This window comes from Aphanomyces astaci (genome assembly GCF_000520075.1).
Source record: "Aphanomyces astaci strain APO3 unplaced genomic scaffold supercont1.42, whole genome shotgun sequence".
Lineage (NCBI taxonomy): Eukaryota > Oomycota > Saprolegniomycetes > Saprolegniales > Verrucalvaceae > Aphanomyces > Aphanomyces astaci.
The window spans coordinates 1-16990 of NW_009798305.1; the positions used below are offsets into that span (position 1 = coordinate 1).

General features: G+C 48.3%; 5 protein-coding genes across 5 annotated transcripts; all 5 read left to right on the forward strand.

The window, feature by feature from the left end:
- Positions 1-4004: 4004 nt before the first annotated feature.
- On the forward strand, positions 4005-4854 carry H257_12636 (hypothetical protein; the record flags this gene model as incomplete). The annotated part of the gene is made up of 5 exons (XM_009839926.1): positions 4005-4076; positions 4147-4314; positions 4446-4540; positions 4588-4647; positions 4695-4854. 5 exons carry the CDS (start codon positions 4005-4007, stop codon positions 4852-4854), a joined length of 555 nt encoding a protein of 184 aa, XP_009838228.1.
- Positions 4855-5909: 1055 nt separating this feature from the next.
- On the forward strand, positions 5910-6566 carry H257_12637 (hypothetical protein; the record flags this gene model as incomplete). The annotated part of the gene is made up of 1 exon (XM_009839927.1): positions 5910-6566. One exon carries the CDS (start codon positions 5910-5912, stop codon positions 6564-6566), a length of 657 nt encoding a protein of 218 aa, XP_009838229.1.
- Positions 6567-6620: 54 nt separating this feature from the next.
- H257_12638 (hypothetical protein) lies at positions 6621-8311 on the forward strand (the record flags this gene model as incomplete). Its single annotated transcript, XM_009839928.1, has 2 exons — positions 6621-6830; positions 7652-8311. 2 exons carry the CDS (start codon positions 6621-6623, stop codon positions 8309-8311), a joined length of 870 nt encoding a protein of 289 aa, XP_009838230.1.
- Positions 8312-10212: 1901 nt separating this feature from the next.
- H257_12639 (hypothetical protein) lies at positions 10213-11144 on the forward strand (the record flags this gene model as incomplete). The annotated part of the gene is made up of 4 exons (XM_009839929.1): positions 10213-10246; positions 10384-10759; positions 10830-10890; positions 10959-11144. 4 exons carry the CDS (start codon positions 10213-10215, stop codon positions 11142-11144), a joined length of 657 nt encoding a protein of 218 aa, XP_009838231.1.
- Positions 11145-14397: 3253 nt separating this feature from the next.
- H257_12640 (hypothetical protein) lies at positions 14398-15286 on the forward strand. The gene has a single exon (XM_009839930.1). It carries the CDS (start codon positions 14441-14443, stop codon positions 15194-15196), a length of 756 nt encoding a protein of 251 aa, XP_009838232.1. The 5' UTR covers positions 14398-14440; the 3' UTR covers positions 15197-15286.
- Positions 15287-16990: the final 1704 nt, after the last annotated feature.

Genomic DNA, 16990 nt, shown 5'->3' on the forward strand with positions numbered 1-16990 from the left:
GATGCGCATGAGCATCCCCGGGTACAACGTGCTGGTGCAGCCGTTGACCGAGATGCTGGAGCGGGTGTTTGCCGCTGGTGGCGGTAAGAGGACCAAGCAGGCCGCTGCGGCCGTGCTGTTTGAGGACGTCGGCTGGTCGGTCGTGCACGAGGATTGTTTGGCCAAGACCAAGGCTGTGCTTGGGAACGTGGTGGAGCTGTGTCACCCGGACCCCCAGCAGCGACTTTGTGTGTTTGCTGTCGCGTCGGAAGGCCACTGGGGATCTGTGATCACGCAAGTGCCGCCCGACCAGTTGCACCGGCCGATTGACGCCTAGAACCACCAGCCGCTCATGTTCCTGAGCGGCACCTTCACCGGTGCAGCTGGTCGGTGTGCAATTGTGGAAAAGGAGGCGTATGCAATTGTTGAGACGTTGGTCCGAGCGAACTACCTCCTCCATCCCGCCGCCGGTTTCAATTTGTACACCGATCATCGCAACCTGAAATTTATTTTTAGCCCAACATTTTTGTGGCATCTGTGCCCAAGTACACGGCCCAAAACTTGGAACGGTGGGCCCTCTGCTGATGGGCTACAGTTATGTCATCCATGACATCCCCGGCGAAGTCAACGTCTGGGCTGACCTGCTGTCGCGCTTGGGGATCTACCCTCCCCAGCATATGTGCCATCAGCCAGCAGCCACGGCTTCTCGCCGTTGCGGGACGAAAAGTTTGTTTGGCCAACATTTGTGTCCATCGCCGAAGCCCAGGTGGTCGCCCCCGACGACGTCTTGTCGAGAATGACCAAGAGCCTGGACGCCGTCCACCTGGTGGTGCTGGCGTCTGGCCAGGCGTGGCCTCTACGTCTTGTCGACGATGTGATCTGGGTGCCCGTCGCCGCCGCGAGTTGCAGCTGCGGCTGTGCGTGTGTGCCCATGCAAGTTTGGCCGGCCACCGCACGGCCAAGGCCACGTTGGCCAGCCTGGAGTCGTTCTGCCAGTGGACCGGCATGAAGGGCGATGTCGAATTTTTTGTGCGTCGGTGCCTACATTGTGCCAGTGCATCTGGCGGTGCGCCGCGTCCGATTGGTGGGGCCCTCCACTCGACCGCACCCAATGGACTGATTCATAGGGACTTTGTCTTCATAGGCGCCTCCAAGACAGGCGACAAGTACCTGTTGGTAGTCAATTGTGACGCCAGCAAGATGGTTTGGTTGTTCCCGGCTCCTGAGGCCACGGCGACGTTCTTCAAGGACTGCCTCATGTAGTGATTCATCGTGTTCGGCGTGTGCTACGAGTGGGTCTCCGACCAGGGGACCCATTTCAAGAACCAAGTTATCGCGGAGCTCCAGCACGTGCTGGGGGCTCATCATCACTTCACGACTGCCCGCTGCCCATGGGCGAATGGCACAGTGGAGGTCGTGATGCGCCAGTTGCTGCGTCTATTCCGGGCATGTCTGAGCCAGTGGCGCATGGCGCTCGACCAGTGGCCCGAGGCCCACCTCGTCATCATGCTCGTGCTCAACCAGCTGCCTTCACCATCCCTCGGCGGTATGGCCCCCGTGACCGCCATGTCTGGCCGTCCGGCAATGTCGCCGGCTGACACGATAACGATGCCGGATCAGCTCATATTGGCCACGCTGGCCGAGGTGGAAGAAGGTCAACGCGAGAACATTGCCGCGGCTCAGATAGCGCTGGAAGAAATGCACAAACAGATGTCGGTAGAAAACGCAAGGAAGCGAGACCGCTCGCGGCAGTACCACGATAACAAGAAGGGCGTGCAGATGGCTCAGTTCGTTGTGGGGGACTATGTCCTCTACCAGGACGTATGGGCGCACTTGCGCCAGAAGTTGCGGACCAAGTGGTGCGGCCCGGCCGTCGTCACCGAGGTGACCATCAACTGGGTGTACGACGTCGAGAACCTGCTGACTCACGATGTTCGCCCCGTCCACGCCAGCCGCCTGAAATTCGACGCGGACTGTGACTTGGACATGACGTCCGAGCTGCTGGCCCACGTCGCCCACAACTCAGAAGGCTTCGAGGTCTAGAGGATTTGGTGGACGCGCGGTACGTCCCCATGACCAACGCTTACGAGCTGTTAATCAAGTGCCGTGGATCCAAGACGTGGAGAACTCGTGGGAGCCCGCCGACAACATCTTCGCCGATATACCCGTGATGTTCAAGACCTTCTGCAAGGCGGTCAAGTCCGCCGTAATCAAGAAGATGGCCGTTGCTTATGAGGTTAAGTAACTCGTGGGGGAAGTGATGTATTCGGGTCGAATTACTGAGACGGAAAGGAGTAGACCTGTGGTGCCTGCTCCTTGCCGTCCATTGGTCGGTACTTTTGGTGGTTGGAGTACCATATGGATTGGTAGAGTGTATATGACCCCTTTATCGGGTCTGAGAGTTTAGGTAGTTTGAGTGGCTCGTAGTCACTCACTTCGCCTTTTACCTTTGAATATTCCAGCGTTTTGGTTTTGAAGTGGTTGAGATACAACACCTCCAGTCCCCTCCACAACGATTGTGCTTGTAGCTTATCTACATGTGAAAGCACACAACCACCATTCTACGAGGTTAGGCCATCATTCACGACATCATGACTAGCGTATAGTGTATTAAGATCGCTAGGATAGCAGAGACCACAACCCCTACACCTCTACAGCCCTTAAGTATCCCCCCTTCCCCTCACAATATTCGACTTGTAGCATCCCCCCAGCCCAATTACCTAGCACACTGTGTGTCTTAGAATGCATACTGTGCTCACTCATATCATTTGTCGAATATTGTGAGGGGAAGGGGGGATACTTAAGGGCTGTAGAGGTGTAGGGGTTGCGGTCTCTGCTATCCTGGCGATCTTAATACACTATAAGCTAGTCATGATGTCGTGAATGGTGGCTCTAACCTCGTAGAATGGTGGTTGTGTGCTTTCACATGTAGATAAGCTACAAGCACAATCGTTGTGGAGGGGACAGGAGGCCGTGGGGGGTTATAAACGATGTAGGGGTTGCAATTCGATACAGCTGGAGCGATTTACGTGCACTATGAGCAAGTCGCACATAGTGGCTGAAACCTGTACTTTTAGGTGTGGATTTTACCGCCACTCTGACCCAATTGCTAGCATTTACACGAATGACTTGTCGTTGAGCTCCACACACAGCTGTACGTTTTACTTCTTAACTTTCACGCAAAGTCACATTGCACACACATAACGCATACTAATACAAAGGAGTATCACAGGGCTACGTCAAATTGCTAGCTCAACTGCTGGCATGGTTGAGGACTCTAGAATGCTTGTCTTGCCTTACTAGCAGAAATGGATTTGGTCATCGTTGATGTGAGCAACAACGACGGGCTAGTCCTCTAGTATATATACTGTATCAGCTCCTCTCGTTATCACTGTGTTAGTTGTGAATAAGGTACCTGCAAAGCAAATCTAGTTAGTACATCGGTCATGTTGCGAGGAGTATCGACCGAGGCTGGTTAAGCCTTGGAAATACCAAAAAGTGATTAGGTGGTTAGTCTAGCCTATTGAATGGACTCTGTAGTCCTTGACGTCTCTGTCTTGGTTCTTGTATGTGTGATACATATGGTGGAGGGGCTGGCATGATCGAGTATGGGTCATGGGACCAACATTCCTCAACACTCGCCTATGTTGATACCTGAGGACGAGAAGTGCCAGTAGAACGAGCACACGACGCGCCTTGATTGGTCGACCTTTTGATTCCTTGATCCTGATTGGGGGGACCTGGGGGTCTTGAAGTTGTCGATTGAGTGCCGGGTCGGTATCTCAGTGAGTGCGTCGGCGAGTTGGTCGGCTCTACCAACGTGGTGGACGCTCAGGCGGCCAGCTACAATGACTTGGCGAATCCAATGGTGCCGCACTTCGATGTGCTTGCTGCGCTCGCTGATGGCCGTTGTCTCTGCCGTGCCTAGTGGGACGAAAAATTAGGTTTTTTTTAATTCAGCAGAGAAAGCTCTGATACAGTTTGAGGACGTGATTCCACGGGCCTTACACAGCACAAGCAACCTCATGCCGCCCAAGAAGAAGGCGAACACACCCTTTCAGGATGTCACGCGTATGGTAGCGACCGCCGAGAACCGAGTTCTCCGGATCTGGTGCGCACCGCACCAAATCGATCTAGTCGTCAAGCAGGCCACGGAGTGCGTGGCAGATGGCACGTGAATCAAATTCACCGGCCCTTCGCGATCTTCATGTATCAGCAGACCAACCTCACGAAGCGCATGAACGTCAGTGTCCCAAGCAGTCAAACCAGTGGACCCACCTCGGCCGCCTACTCACGATCCAGAAGAGCAACCGCCTAGAGCCGATGGAGTTCAGCGTTGAGAAACGTCCGGACAACGCGCGACCTGCGAACGGTGGCTCATGACGTTCTGCATCGCCCCGATCATCGATGTCGTCAACATCACGTTCGCCATTCTGCCGAGCCGGTCCCTGCGCATCGCGCAGTAGGCGTTGCACATCTACGCGCAGGTCGGCACGGTGACAGATATGCTCAACGTCGCGATCGTGGACCAGGGCGAGTTCAACGACGAGGAGCACGAGTCGTTTGATTCGATGCCCATCTTGGTCGACTCGATTCTTCATTTGCCAGGAAGTGCTACGACAAGCTGAACCCGGACGAGCAAGTCGTCGTCGTCCGCGAAATTGTCGAGTACACCATCACGGTGATCAGGGGCTTCGTACCGATCGTGATGATAGCAATAATCCGCTGGAAACCGACGCACCGCCGGTGCTACATGGCGTGTGGGTACGACGTGCTCACACCGCACTAGATGAGGAGATCGATCAGCTCGAGGCACTGAAGAAGTATTATCACAACGACGAGATTCCGCGCCCAGCCATTGACTCGCACGACTAGAACACAATCTTCGACGACGCCTGGAGCGTCTGTCCTGGGAAGTGTAACCACCTGTGCGCCTTCAGTGGCCGCCTGGCCACCTCTGCTTCGCCAATACCGTCGCTGACGAGAGCGATATCTCCATCCTCACATGGGAGATGGACGAGAATCGCACGGATGTATCTGTCCCTGGAAGGTGTCGTCCAGGCCAAGCAGAAAACGATGATGCCAGTAGTATAAACATCACGACGATCCCTTTTGGCACCTTAAAATGGACGTTTTTGGCACCTTAAACCGCCTTTATGTGTAAGACGACAAACTAACACTGGCGAGGACGACAAAATAAACTAATTTGTTTATTTCGTCGTAAACGACAATTTTAGGAGGCCTGCCCAAACCACTCTCACCACTTGACTTTTTCAACAGGCGTTTTGTCCATATGACTCCCTCCCAATTCCGTGCCTGCCATCCAACTACTAGACCTCTTGATTATAGTTTAATATTTTAACCAGTGACTGTACACTTTACTAGAACAATTATGCGTTCTTGGAAGGATTTTTATGACTGGCTATTGATCAAGATGATAGTATATAACCGGATCATTTAGCATGGATTCATTACGAGAGAATTGGTTAGATCTTCTCGTTCACAGTCAATCGTTTGTCAGTCATTCACTGTTTTCGAAAATCACTCCATCGTTTACATGAGCGTTGGTTGGCCACAAAAACTCTCATAAAGCAACTAAAATAAACTATCAGATGCAAGTAATTCTTTCAAAGCCAACCATCACACCACAAACACAGACCTCGAGGCCAACCACCACACCACACACACAGGCCTAGCAGCCAACCACTCATTGCCCAATAACCACCATGCCCCCCAGAGCAACACATCGATCCCAACTGACGGTTCGAAACATCAATCAAAGGGTGGCTCTACTCGAGAGTCTTGACCAACAGCGCCGAGCAAAACGCTCACGATACTCGACTGTTCGAGAGGATTAACCAGATGACGATCTGGACTCTGCGTCGCCTGTGTTTGACGCCTTCTTCAACGCCAGGGGGGGCGATGGCATCATGACGATGACGTACTTCAGTCCGTCTGAGTTCAACGTACTGTGGGCGGACATACGTATGTACGTCAACAAGTCGTGGAATGTTGGGTCCGGTCGGAAGTGCGACGTCTCGAATCGAGACATGCTCGTCATGCTGCTGACAACCATGAAAACTGGCGGTTCATGGGACATTGTGGCAACCATCTTCAAGGAAGCAAGCCCGACTTTCCAGAAGCGGGTGATGAACTTTGTCAGAGTGCTCCATCCTTTTGTCATGCGTAAGAATGTCAACGCACTGGCCGACAAATGGACTATGCTTCTGCTTTCTACAAGTGGGCAGCGGTTTGCCAACTACCCCTACGCGTGCTACGCAACAGACGTGACCTTCCAGCAGACCAACGTTCCGCCCGACAGCTATGCCGACAAGAATGTGTACTACAGTGGGAAACACTCATTGTACGGTCACAAAGTTGAGTTGTCCGTCTTGCCCAACGGCTTTGCGATCAATTGCACCAAGCACTACAAGGGGAGTGTGTCAGACAAGACAATCTTTGATGAAAACCTGGATTTTCACATGGCCAGCCTTACCAAGCAAGCGAACGAAGATGGCATCGATGAGCCCGACCATGCAACACGGCAGTGGGCCGTACTCACTGACAGGGGCTACCAAGGCATCTAAGGAGACCTTCGGGCAGTCATTCCCATCAAGAAACCAGCCGGAGGAATCCTCACGATGGACGACATACAAACCAACGACCGCATCGCGACGGACCGCGTCATTGTCGAGAATTTCATTGGGCGCCTGAAGACGCTATGGTCCATATGCAGTGACTGCTACCGTTGGACACGTCAGAACTATGATGTTTTGTTCCGAACCTGTGTGGCGATGACGAACGTGCACATCCGCATGCATCCACTTCGTGCGGACGATGGCGACGTGAACGTTAGTACGTGAACCGCTTGAACGCTATTGGAACGAAGACCGTCAAGGGTAAGAAGTCCTCGGCACGTACTTATCGATCGAAACGGAAGGCCAGGCTGTCGTTGATCATGGCAGCAGAAAGCTAAATGGCTGCTGGTGATGCGGGCGGAAGCGACACAGATTTGGGATCCAACAGCGAAAATGAAAGTAGCAGTAGATTGTTCTTTTAAGATTATTCCCTATATTGTTTCCGTTAGGCATTGTGTACTTGGTTTGGATAATTCCTATGTGGTTTTAACAAATTGTGATGGGTTAAATTGTGATGGGTTAAATTGTGATGGGTTAAATTGGGGCTTTTTGTTATAAATTTACCTTAACAAGTAATCAAAATAGGTTAGAATAGGTTTTAACCATTGGAAATACCTGAACTACTTTTGGATTGGTAAATTGTCATAGCATCTCTATAATTTTTGAATGCTGATTATATGATAAAGTAGTAACTGTTCAGTCAGTACTTCACTCTCTGAGTTAGAGGTCTACTACAGAGTGTACGTATATGCTCGAAGGAACTCTGTAGCAATAGAACTGCTGTTGGTATGATGGAATCTGGTGTAGACTGCTATAAATAGACAATGCCATTGGCCGAACACATACAGTAGCAGCTGATATCGATAATTGGATGGTCGACAAGAATCACCTTTCAGAATTGACGGTACATACCTGCGTTGACCTCTTGATAACCGATCACCGATCAAGTCCAATGCCAATATACTAGTACAAAATAAACACTTCGGATTCAGACGCCCGCTCACAATTCCCATTTCTAAACAACCATCGGCAAGTACCCTTATGTGACTGGTCTCCGCCGCACTGAAACCGGCTCGTCCGGATGCGGCGCGTCGTTGGTGGCCCCCAAGATCCTGATCACGGCGGCCCATTGCTCGTCGTCTGCGTGGGCCACGTTTGCCTCTATTGGGTCGCACTACTTGAACGGCACCAAGGATGGCGAGCGCATCAAGATCGTCAAGCGCACTGTGCACCCTAAGTACAACAAGGCCACTCGCTTCGACTACGACATTGCCGTGTTCGAATTGGAGACCGCGTCATCGTTCCCGCCCATCAAGCTCAACTGGGACGAAGACCACTTCTCCGCCCCGGGCGTTGTGTCGTGGGTGCGCACGACCAAGTCGGGCGGATCACAATCCCCCGTCTTGCTCGAAGCCGATGTCCCCATCTACTCGAACGCTGCCTGTCAAAAGGCCTTGTCCGCCTACAATTACAACATCACGGCCTCCATGATCTGTGCTGGCGGGGGATTCAAGGACACGTGCCAAGGCGACTCGGGTGGACCGTTGACTGTTACCCGCAACGGCATCGAGTACTTGGCCGGTGTGACCAGCTGGGGCATTGGCTGCGCGAACCCTGGCCTCCCGGGTGTGTACGCCCGGATCTCGGAAGCGCGTGACTTCATTGAACCGTTCCTGCCCAAACCTGCTTGCTAAATTCGTCGTTGTACATGTGTAGTAAGCTAAGCTCCTTTTGTTGTTTGAGAGGGATGCAACCCGCGTACGTAAATGTCGTTATTCATAACTTCTTAAGTTACTGTACATAGCACAGGTAGTATATACTATTTACCTAAACTACTCTTCTCATTAATGTAGCTTTTTAAGCTCGCGTTTGTAAGGGTCAAAAAGTGTCATTTGTTTTTAACTATGGTGAAATTTCAAATGACGTCGTTTTTAAAATGAAATCTGATTTGCCTGATGGTGATCGCTCGACGAATGGCCCAGATTGCCATATTTACACTTTTCAAATGCCTTTGGACATTTTGGATCAGAAATCGCCGAATTTAATGATGTGCTTTCAGAAATGACGACCAAAGAGTCAAGGTTGTCATGTATGAATGAAAAGTGTTAGTAGACAATATTTCAACAAACAGCAATGAGGTTGTGGAAGTGATGATGTCATTTCCAATACGAATGTCAAGTCATTTGGTCGTGTAGGAGGAACGGCACTCCCACTTAAATGCGATACTTAAACCAAGTAGAAATGTCCACTGACCTGCCATATGTTTGTTTCGAGTACTGTACATATATAAGTAACCCGATATATTTCGTCCAGAGCAGTCAGAAAACTCAGTTTTCAACAGGAAAACACAATAACTAAGACGCAACTATTCTATTCGGTTAAATATTGTTGTTGTGATATTGCAATTCACAAACCAGCCATATTATGTCCCGTGTAGTCAGATAACACTACTTTCAAAGGCAATGAATGACACAACTATTCCATTGGTTATATATTGGTATATAATTATCCTCCAATACAATGCTCGAATGGCATGGCGTCATTCGAGAATTGTGTTGAAGGATGCAAGGTGTACATTCATGTCATGCATGTTCTTCTCGGTGTTCATGTCCATGCTCTGCTCTATGTTTATGTCCATACATGTTCTTCTCAGTGTTAGGATAAAATAGCAATCTGAGTGGGTCCAAAGTGACGGACTGACGAAGTGCACTGCAACACACACGTGGAGGCATTGCACACCGTGCCTACCCCGACATTAAGTTGCTCCCTGCGGTTTCCTTAGCGCTCACTACTCAAGCAGTGCACTGTAGTTTTTACTGCGTACTTCCTCTGTTCCAGGTTACTGCCGACATTTACTTTGAATTGACACAGACAATCGAACCCTCACTCAATTTGGTGAAGGATACAGTGTTTGAAAGGGAATTGCATGAATTTTCGCAAAATATTGGTTTAAAATCAGCGCTTAAAGCTATTGTAAACCAGTGAAATATCATAAATATTGGATATTGAGAGAAATCGAATAATTACAGCCAATGAAATGCAAATGTGGCCAGTACTTCAAGTACTTGCGTAGTGAACTTCGTGTGAAACTATATCTGACCTACCTGCGAAAAATCCTTTTTATGTAGATAGTATTTCCATTATATAATGGGATGTTTGTGTCGTACTTGTGTAAAACGTGAATCTACGTCCATGGTATCCTTGGTAAGATAATCAACCATACTATCAGCATGCTGTTAGTTGGGAATTGAAATCAAATGGCAAATGTCTATCTGGCACTGATGTCGTTTGATTAGGCAAGAAGGAATTGAAAGCTAAGGCTACGGCCAAGCCAGTCTGAAAAATGTAAATTTTGCTGATGTAGTGATGTACTTTGAAGATTTTTACATTTCTACATCAGCCGGTGGGGATGCTCTAAGCTAGTAAGTACTACAGGGAACGACGTTGAATAGCGCCGCGCAGTTTTCGTAGTACACACGGTCATTACTTACCAATCAAAACTTTGGAACAAAAATACTGACATATGATTGGCTGCAACAAATTGCGGCACTTTTAAAGACCGCCATCAACCTCTGCAACTTCATCAACTCTTCTTATGGCTACTGAGCTGGTGCTCGTACAGCCGCACTGTATCAAACGGCGAGCACGACCAACAATAGCCCAGAAGCTGAATGCTATGACCATCGCCGCAACGTCAAGCGTGAGGGAGGCTGCTTTCCTTCTGGGATATAACAAAAGGAGTGTGCGTGAATGGATCCATGACCAGGCCAAGCTGTCCCAGTTCAAAGTTCCGAGGCGCGCAAGCGCAACACGGGCAACAATGGTGTGGTACTGATCTTACCTGACGCTCACGCACTTGTGACCCACATGAAAGACCTCCGGCGCCAAGAGTTGGCGGTGACATCGGCCCACATGATGCAGTTCTTACCGCTGGACCACATGGCGTGGATTGAAAACTACATGGCCACCCGAAAGACCGGTTACCAGTCGCTTCTGCGCTTGCTTCAGCACTTTGCTGGCCGCCATGGGTTCTCAAAACAACGGATCTACCGAAAGAAAAAGACCCAAGATGACCTCGAACTCACGAGGCTTGCTTTTGGCAAGAAGTTCCAAGAGGGAGTACCCGGATGTCGACTGGGGATGTGTCTACAATGCGGATGAAACCGGGATGTACTATGACATGTGCCCGAGTACCATATGTGCCATCCGTAGTGGCGGAAGCTACGTGGCCAACTCCGAGAGTCACTCATACCGCATGACCGCTTTGCTGACGGTTCGCCGTGATGGTTTCAAGGTTCCGATTCTCTTCGTCATTCGTGGTGAATCGGTGGTGGCATCGAGACCAATGAGTTCGACGACTACTCTGCGGGACACTATTATGCGATGCAGAAGAAGGCGTGGATGAACGGCTCCGTTTGGAAGTACTACCTGCGTGAAGTGCTGAGCCAGAGCATTGAAAACCCGTCCATCCTTCTGGTCGACTACTTTGACAGCGACATGTTAGCGAGGAGAGCGAATGCATCGTGAAAGATGAGCTTGGCTCTGAGTTGTGTCTGCTCCCACCTAGCACTACCACACATTGTCAGCCACTGGACGTGTATAATGGGGACTTTCAAGCAACACGTGCGTGATTTGTGGGTTTTGTCGCCAAGCACAGCAACTACAGCTAAAGAGAAGCGCATTGTTACAGTATGATTGAACGAGCCATCAAAGCGTGGGATATGATCACTGGGCCTGAAGTGCGTGCAAGTTTCATCAAGGCGTTACCGAAATCGGAGTAGGATACAGGAATGATTGTATCTAATGAATGTTTTTTTACTTCAAATTTGTAAGGAAAAATTGTGTCCATGACTCGATTTGAAGTGGGGTCCAATTGCAATGACCGGTACGATTAGTTTTCACGCATTTTATATACGGACACACGGGCATGCTGGGAGTGAGCATTGCGGGGCTCTTGGTCCATCTGTTCAAGCTTGAAATTGGGGGGGGGTCCTGAGTGACCCTATGGCTGGTCCATCGACCCAATCCGTTTTCTATTTATTGTTAAACATGACTTGATTAAAGTATCAGTTTAATTAATTTTGATTGTTCTTGTCACATATTATTGGTCATCAAATATTTGCACATCGTTTAGACTTGCAGGTGTAACGCATTTGCAACACATCGCTCGAATAACATGTGATTGTGAAAACTGTGGAAGCGAAATCCAAAGTAGTACTAAATGTAGACGACAAAACCGTATGTACCAATAACCATTAATACATAGTATTTTGTTTCTATTCTTCATGGCGAACTCCATTATATTATTACCTACCTAAGATTACCCACAATTGGTCAAATCGAACAGGCAGCCTGACAAATCACAGCATGATTGTGCGGAGCTAGCTATTCAACCGTCGTTCCCTGTATATATCCACCATGGACAGGAATGTCGGCCAGTTCCAACTGTCCACGTTCTATACTGTACTAGTACTGTATGTATTAGCAACGAAATACTAGTAATATTACACGTAAAATAGTACTCCCTCCCACAATAATGGCTCGACCTTGGGGAGGGTGTACATGTCTCGTCATTATATTTGTAGGGAAAATTCAAATGTGTCTGCACCCCGCTCCAGAGCGGATTAAATAGTTCAGATTGGTCTACGAGAAACAGCGCACCACGAGCTCTAACATGATGTACCTGGACCGCGAGAAATGATTCGTACCATAGCGTAACCAATTTTAAAGCTCAAAATTTCAATACATAAATCTATATAAGACCATCTTTCTTAGCCATACGTTCATCACCATGTCACTTAAAATGGGAGCTGGAAGGCGGGGCCTGACAAACGACGAGAGTGAAGCCATCCTTCGTGAAACGCTAGTTTGAGGTATCGGTGGAGTGATCCACGATTGATTCCTAGATTGTTCGTAAGTATATTGCACGCACCAAATACTCCTACTCGTGACATGTGTACAGTAGCTGCAGCTGCTCATAACAGTGGTCGACAGCTGTGAGGGGGCCTTTGGGAATAATTATTGCTGCATAAATGCTAGCGATAAACAGTTAATATGAACATTGTAGCTCACAGGCCAAGTCAAGCTACAAAGTGAGCAATTAAACACATCTTAAATGTTGATATTCTTGTTAAAGCGATGTTGCAAAGTTTCAACATGAGTTATTTTTCAAAGTATTATATAATATAATTCCATATCTAATAAACGCGTTTTTCATTCTATAAAAATAAGTGAAAATCATTCTATAAAAATAAGTGAAAATCTGAGAAAAATCCTTTCATAATCGATACATATTATCAGAAGCCCCCTCGCAGCTGTCGACTACTGTAAGCGAGGATGTGCGCATTCTACTGTAATGCGATTCGTCCTCATTTGACGGAGGCGAACAAGGGAAACTATGGGAAAACGTTCCGTTCAGCATAGACTGAAAACCGTTCAAGCAATTTTCTTCCCGTAACCCTGTAACCCCGGGACTTCGTCCTACCCCCGCGTGCACATACTTCGAAGTATAATGCTTAACCCCTAGTACGAGTTGAGGTGGTCAGAGTACAAAACATATGCCTCATCTAACTAGAGTTTATTAGTATGAATGGTTTCAGTCAAGGGTATTCAGATTTGTTGAGCGTTTTTCATTTCCTGTGAGACAATTTTGTACCGTTACACCTCCAAAAATGAATCATTATCTTTGGCAGTGAAATGTATTTTTTTTCGAGAAGCCATATACAGTATCAAAATTCTGATATTGTGGGACGGAGGGAGTAGAACCGTACTTCGTAGTAGTACAGTAAGCTGATGTAATTTTTTCGTTGTATCAGTATCCTGCTGTACCATACTACTCCGGAGTACTCCGGAGTACTACTAGTACTGTATACAGTAGAACCACTGCTGCTACAAGCGATGTAGACTGCTATAAATTGACGAGGCCAATGTCCGACATATACAGTACGTACAGTAGGAGGTGCAATTGACACTTGGTGGACAAGAATCACCCTTTGGCATTCGTGGTACCTACGTTTTTCTGAAGCCTCTAAATAATCCAACTTGCTATGAAGTCCAATACCGAAAAGGAACACTTCAGATTCGAACGCATCACAACCCCCTTTTCTAAACAATTCCGTGGTGCAAGATAAATCCCATTACTGTACGACCCGGCAATTTTCATGTAAATACTGTGCAGGTAAGCTTACTGTACAGTACGGTCGTTACAGTATGGATAAGCTTGCTTTGAATTGTGAACCAACGGCGTCGAGGCCGCATTATGCTTAGTATACGAGTACTGTACTAGTGCAAGCTAGACAATCAAGTGTTAATCAATGAATGCATGTTACTTGTTACTACCGTAGTACTCAGTAGAACTTGCATCCACTAAACCTGTTTCTAAATAATATAGTGGGATTATACATCGTGGTACAGTACGACCAATTCTCTCATTAAATAACAACGCACACTCGTTGCTAGGGGTTCGGCTGCCAGTCACTACACCCCGAAGAAGAATAAACAGTATATTTAGCTACCAGAGCTGGGGTTCCGAGGTCCCAGGGCCCTTGGGTAGTTGCAATTGCTTTGTCACGCCAAACAATGTACTTAACGTTAGTCAGGGTCGGGTTGTTGGTGAATTCCATGATAATATCGTTGAAATATTATCAATTCGTGAGCTGCCAATTGGGTACAACGTAGTGAACAGGCTACAATACGGAGATGATGGTTTCCCTAATACGAACCATCCAATCACGCTAGAATGACACGCTGTGCTGCGCTCCACGTCAAGCTTTGTCCCTCGTTCATCATCACGCTTCCGACTTCATTTTCCATTTCACGTTGCCATGGTCAAGTTCGTCGCCCTCGCTGCCGTTGCCGCCTCCGCGGTTGCTCAAATTGAAATCGTCAACGGCACCGAAGTGCCCATCGGCAAGTACACGTACGTCACCGGCCTTCGCTACACCGCAGCAGGAGCGGCGAGCTGCGGTGCGTCGTTGGTTGCCCCCAAGATACTGGTCACGGCGGCCCACTGCTCGCCTGTCATGACTGTGTATGCGTCTGTCGGGTCGCACTACTTGAATGGCACTAAGGACGGTGAACGCATCAAGATTGTCAAGCGCACCGTGCACCCCAAGTACAACAAGGCCACTCGCTACGACTACGACTTTGCCGTGCTCGAACTGGAAACCGCGTCGTCGTTCCCCCCCGTCAAGATCAACTGGGACCAAGACGCGTCTGTCGCCCCCGGGATTGTCTCGTGGATTCGAGGCTTCGGCAACGCCCAGTTAGGCGGGTTGCAATCCCCCGTCTTGCTCGAAGCGGATGTACCTATCTGGTCCAACGCCAATTGCCAAAAGGCCGTCGCCCCATACAACTACACTATCACGCCGTCCATGCTCTGTGCCGGCGGTGCCGACAAGGACACCTGCCAAGGCGACTCGGGCGGACCGTTGACTGTCACCCGCAACGGCATCGAGTACTTGGCCGGTGTGACCAGCTGGGGTATTGGCTGCGCTCGCCCTGGCCTCCCTGGTGTGTACGCCCGGATCTCAGAAGCGCGTGACTTCATTGAACCGTTCCTGCCCAAACCTGCTTGCTAAATTCGTGATTGTAGATCTGTAGTAAGCTCCCTGTGTTGATTGAGAGAGAGAGATATAATCTGCACATATATGACGTGATTCTATAGAGTACGTGGTCGTGTAGTGTATACTTACTGCTTAATCCATCCACGATGTGGATTGATTTGAAAGTCTAGCATTGAAGACATATCAACCACCATGGGAATTTCGACTAGTCTCAAGGTGTTTAGGTTCTTAGACTAAATTAGACGGACGACAATTTGACTTGGCTTTACAGTGGCCTTGTATTCTCCACTGACTCCATCAAGGGATCGACAAATTATGGACAAGGTGGTGTAAGTTAACGTTACTCTTCCCAAAACTTCGAGGTTTCGAACCATATCGCTAAAATCACATGCGTTATTGAGACACACACTACGTTTCATATTGACAATAGCATTATGAGTCCCACTGCTTTGATGTATAGTGTATTCAAGGCTAAATTAGGGCCATCGACTAATCTTCTCAAAATTCACAATTTTGACTTATACCAGCAATAACTTGGTGAAGCATTCATCGAATCCTTGAAAGTTTGCTTTACGTTGTAGCGCGTTCAAACGTCTATAACAGCATAGTTCAAACTTCTATAACAGCATACTTCCAATCGTCTTATTTGTTGAGAGAGCGTAAAAAAGCTAAGGCGTCCATTTTCAGCCCATCTACTGGTTTTTTACGTCTGTCGGTAGATTTGCCAAGAACAGTTCCTAGCTTACCATTAATCGTATTGATACTCTCCATGCAAGGAGGTTCAAAACTTACAGTGAATTGGGGGCAAATGGTACGGTTGTCGAGTGCTATCGAAGGTTTGTGGATGTATAGTTATCATACAGTTGCATACTAATGGACAAGCATTAGCCAGGGCATTCCGTTTCGACTTGAGTGGCACCAATTAGATTGCGCTACAGCGACGACAACAACACATGGCAAATGCAGTGATCTGAATGCGAGAATGTGTCAGAATCAAGTCCAATTTCACGTTGGAAATCAACTCAAACGAGCAACATGATAGACCGAATTCATCACACGCTTAACTTTACCAAGTGCACGAGTGTTTTGAACGCAATCATAAATTGGCAGTTGAATGCTACTTGTAACAGGGAAGTTCCATAAATGTCCTAATTACGCCAACCACACAATCTGAGTACGGGTACATATGTTGTTGTGCATAGGTACTATAGTAGTATACTGTAGTACTGTATGCTAGCACTTTTGCTACGAATTGTCGACCAGCCCAATAATCAAGGCAAGGTTGCGGTTAGTGCAAGCAACGAACACAAGTCACCCGAGCATTAACGCTGCGCTAGCACGATAAGTCGTTCGTCGAAGCATTCTATGTAGAGCCGTATATCGCCTACACAATTCTCGACAACCACGTGCATTCTGATCAAAACCAGGTACAGAAGGGGCGAAGTGCTATAAATTGAAAACTACAGTGTATGTCGGCCCAGTACGGGCGGCCCAATCAAAATAGTCTAGCTATGATTACAGTTTAATTGTGCCTACTCGGAGTAGTATACTTGGTGTATGACCAACGAATTATTTTGTCAGGGTATGAACATAATACTTTTCTAGCTAGCAAATCTCCACGTTTCGTTCGCATTACACAACCTGGACATTTCAGCAACACAGCCTTTCAACCTCTCGTTGCCATGTAGTTGTACGTCACAAGGACACATGGGTGGTGCTGGCCCAACAACACCTTGTTCAACCTTTCTGGTTCTGATCAACCAAACCAAATCCACCCCACCACGTCCCCTACCACATTATCATTCGTCT

Bases quoted from the DNA above. Each gene is read 5' to 3' on its own strand.
- H257_12640 (XM_009839930.1), top strand. From the start codon at position 14,441: ATGGTCAAGTTCGTCGCCCTCGCTGCCGTTGCCGCCTCCGCGGTTGCT.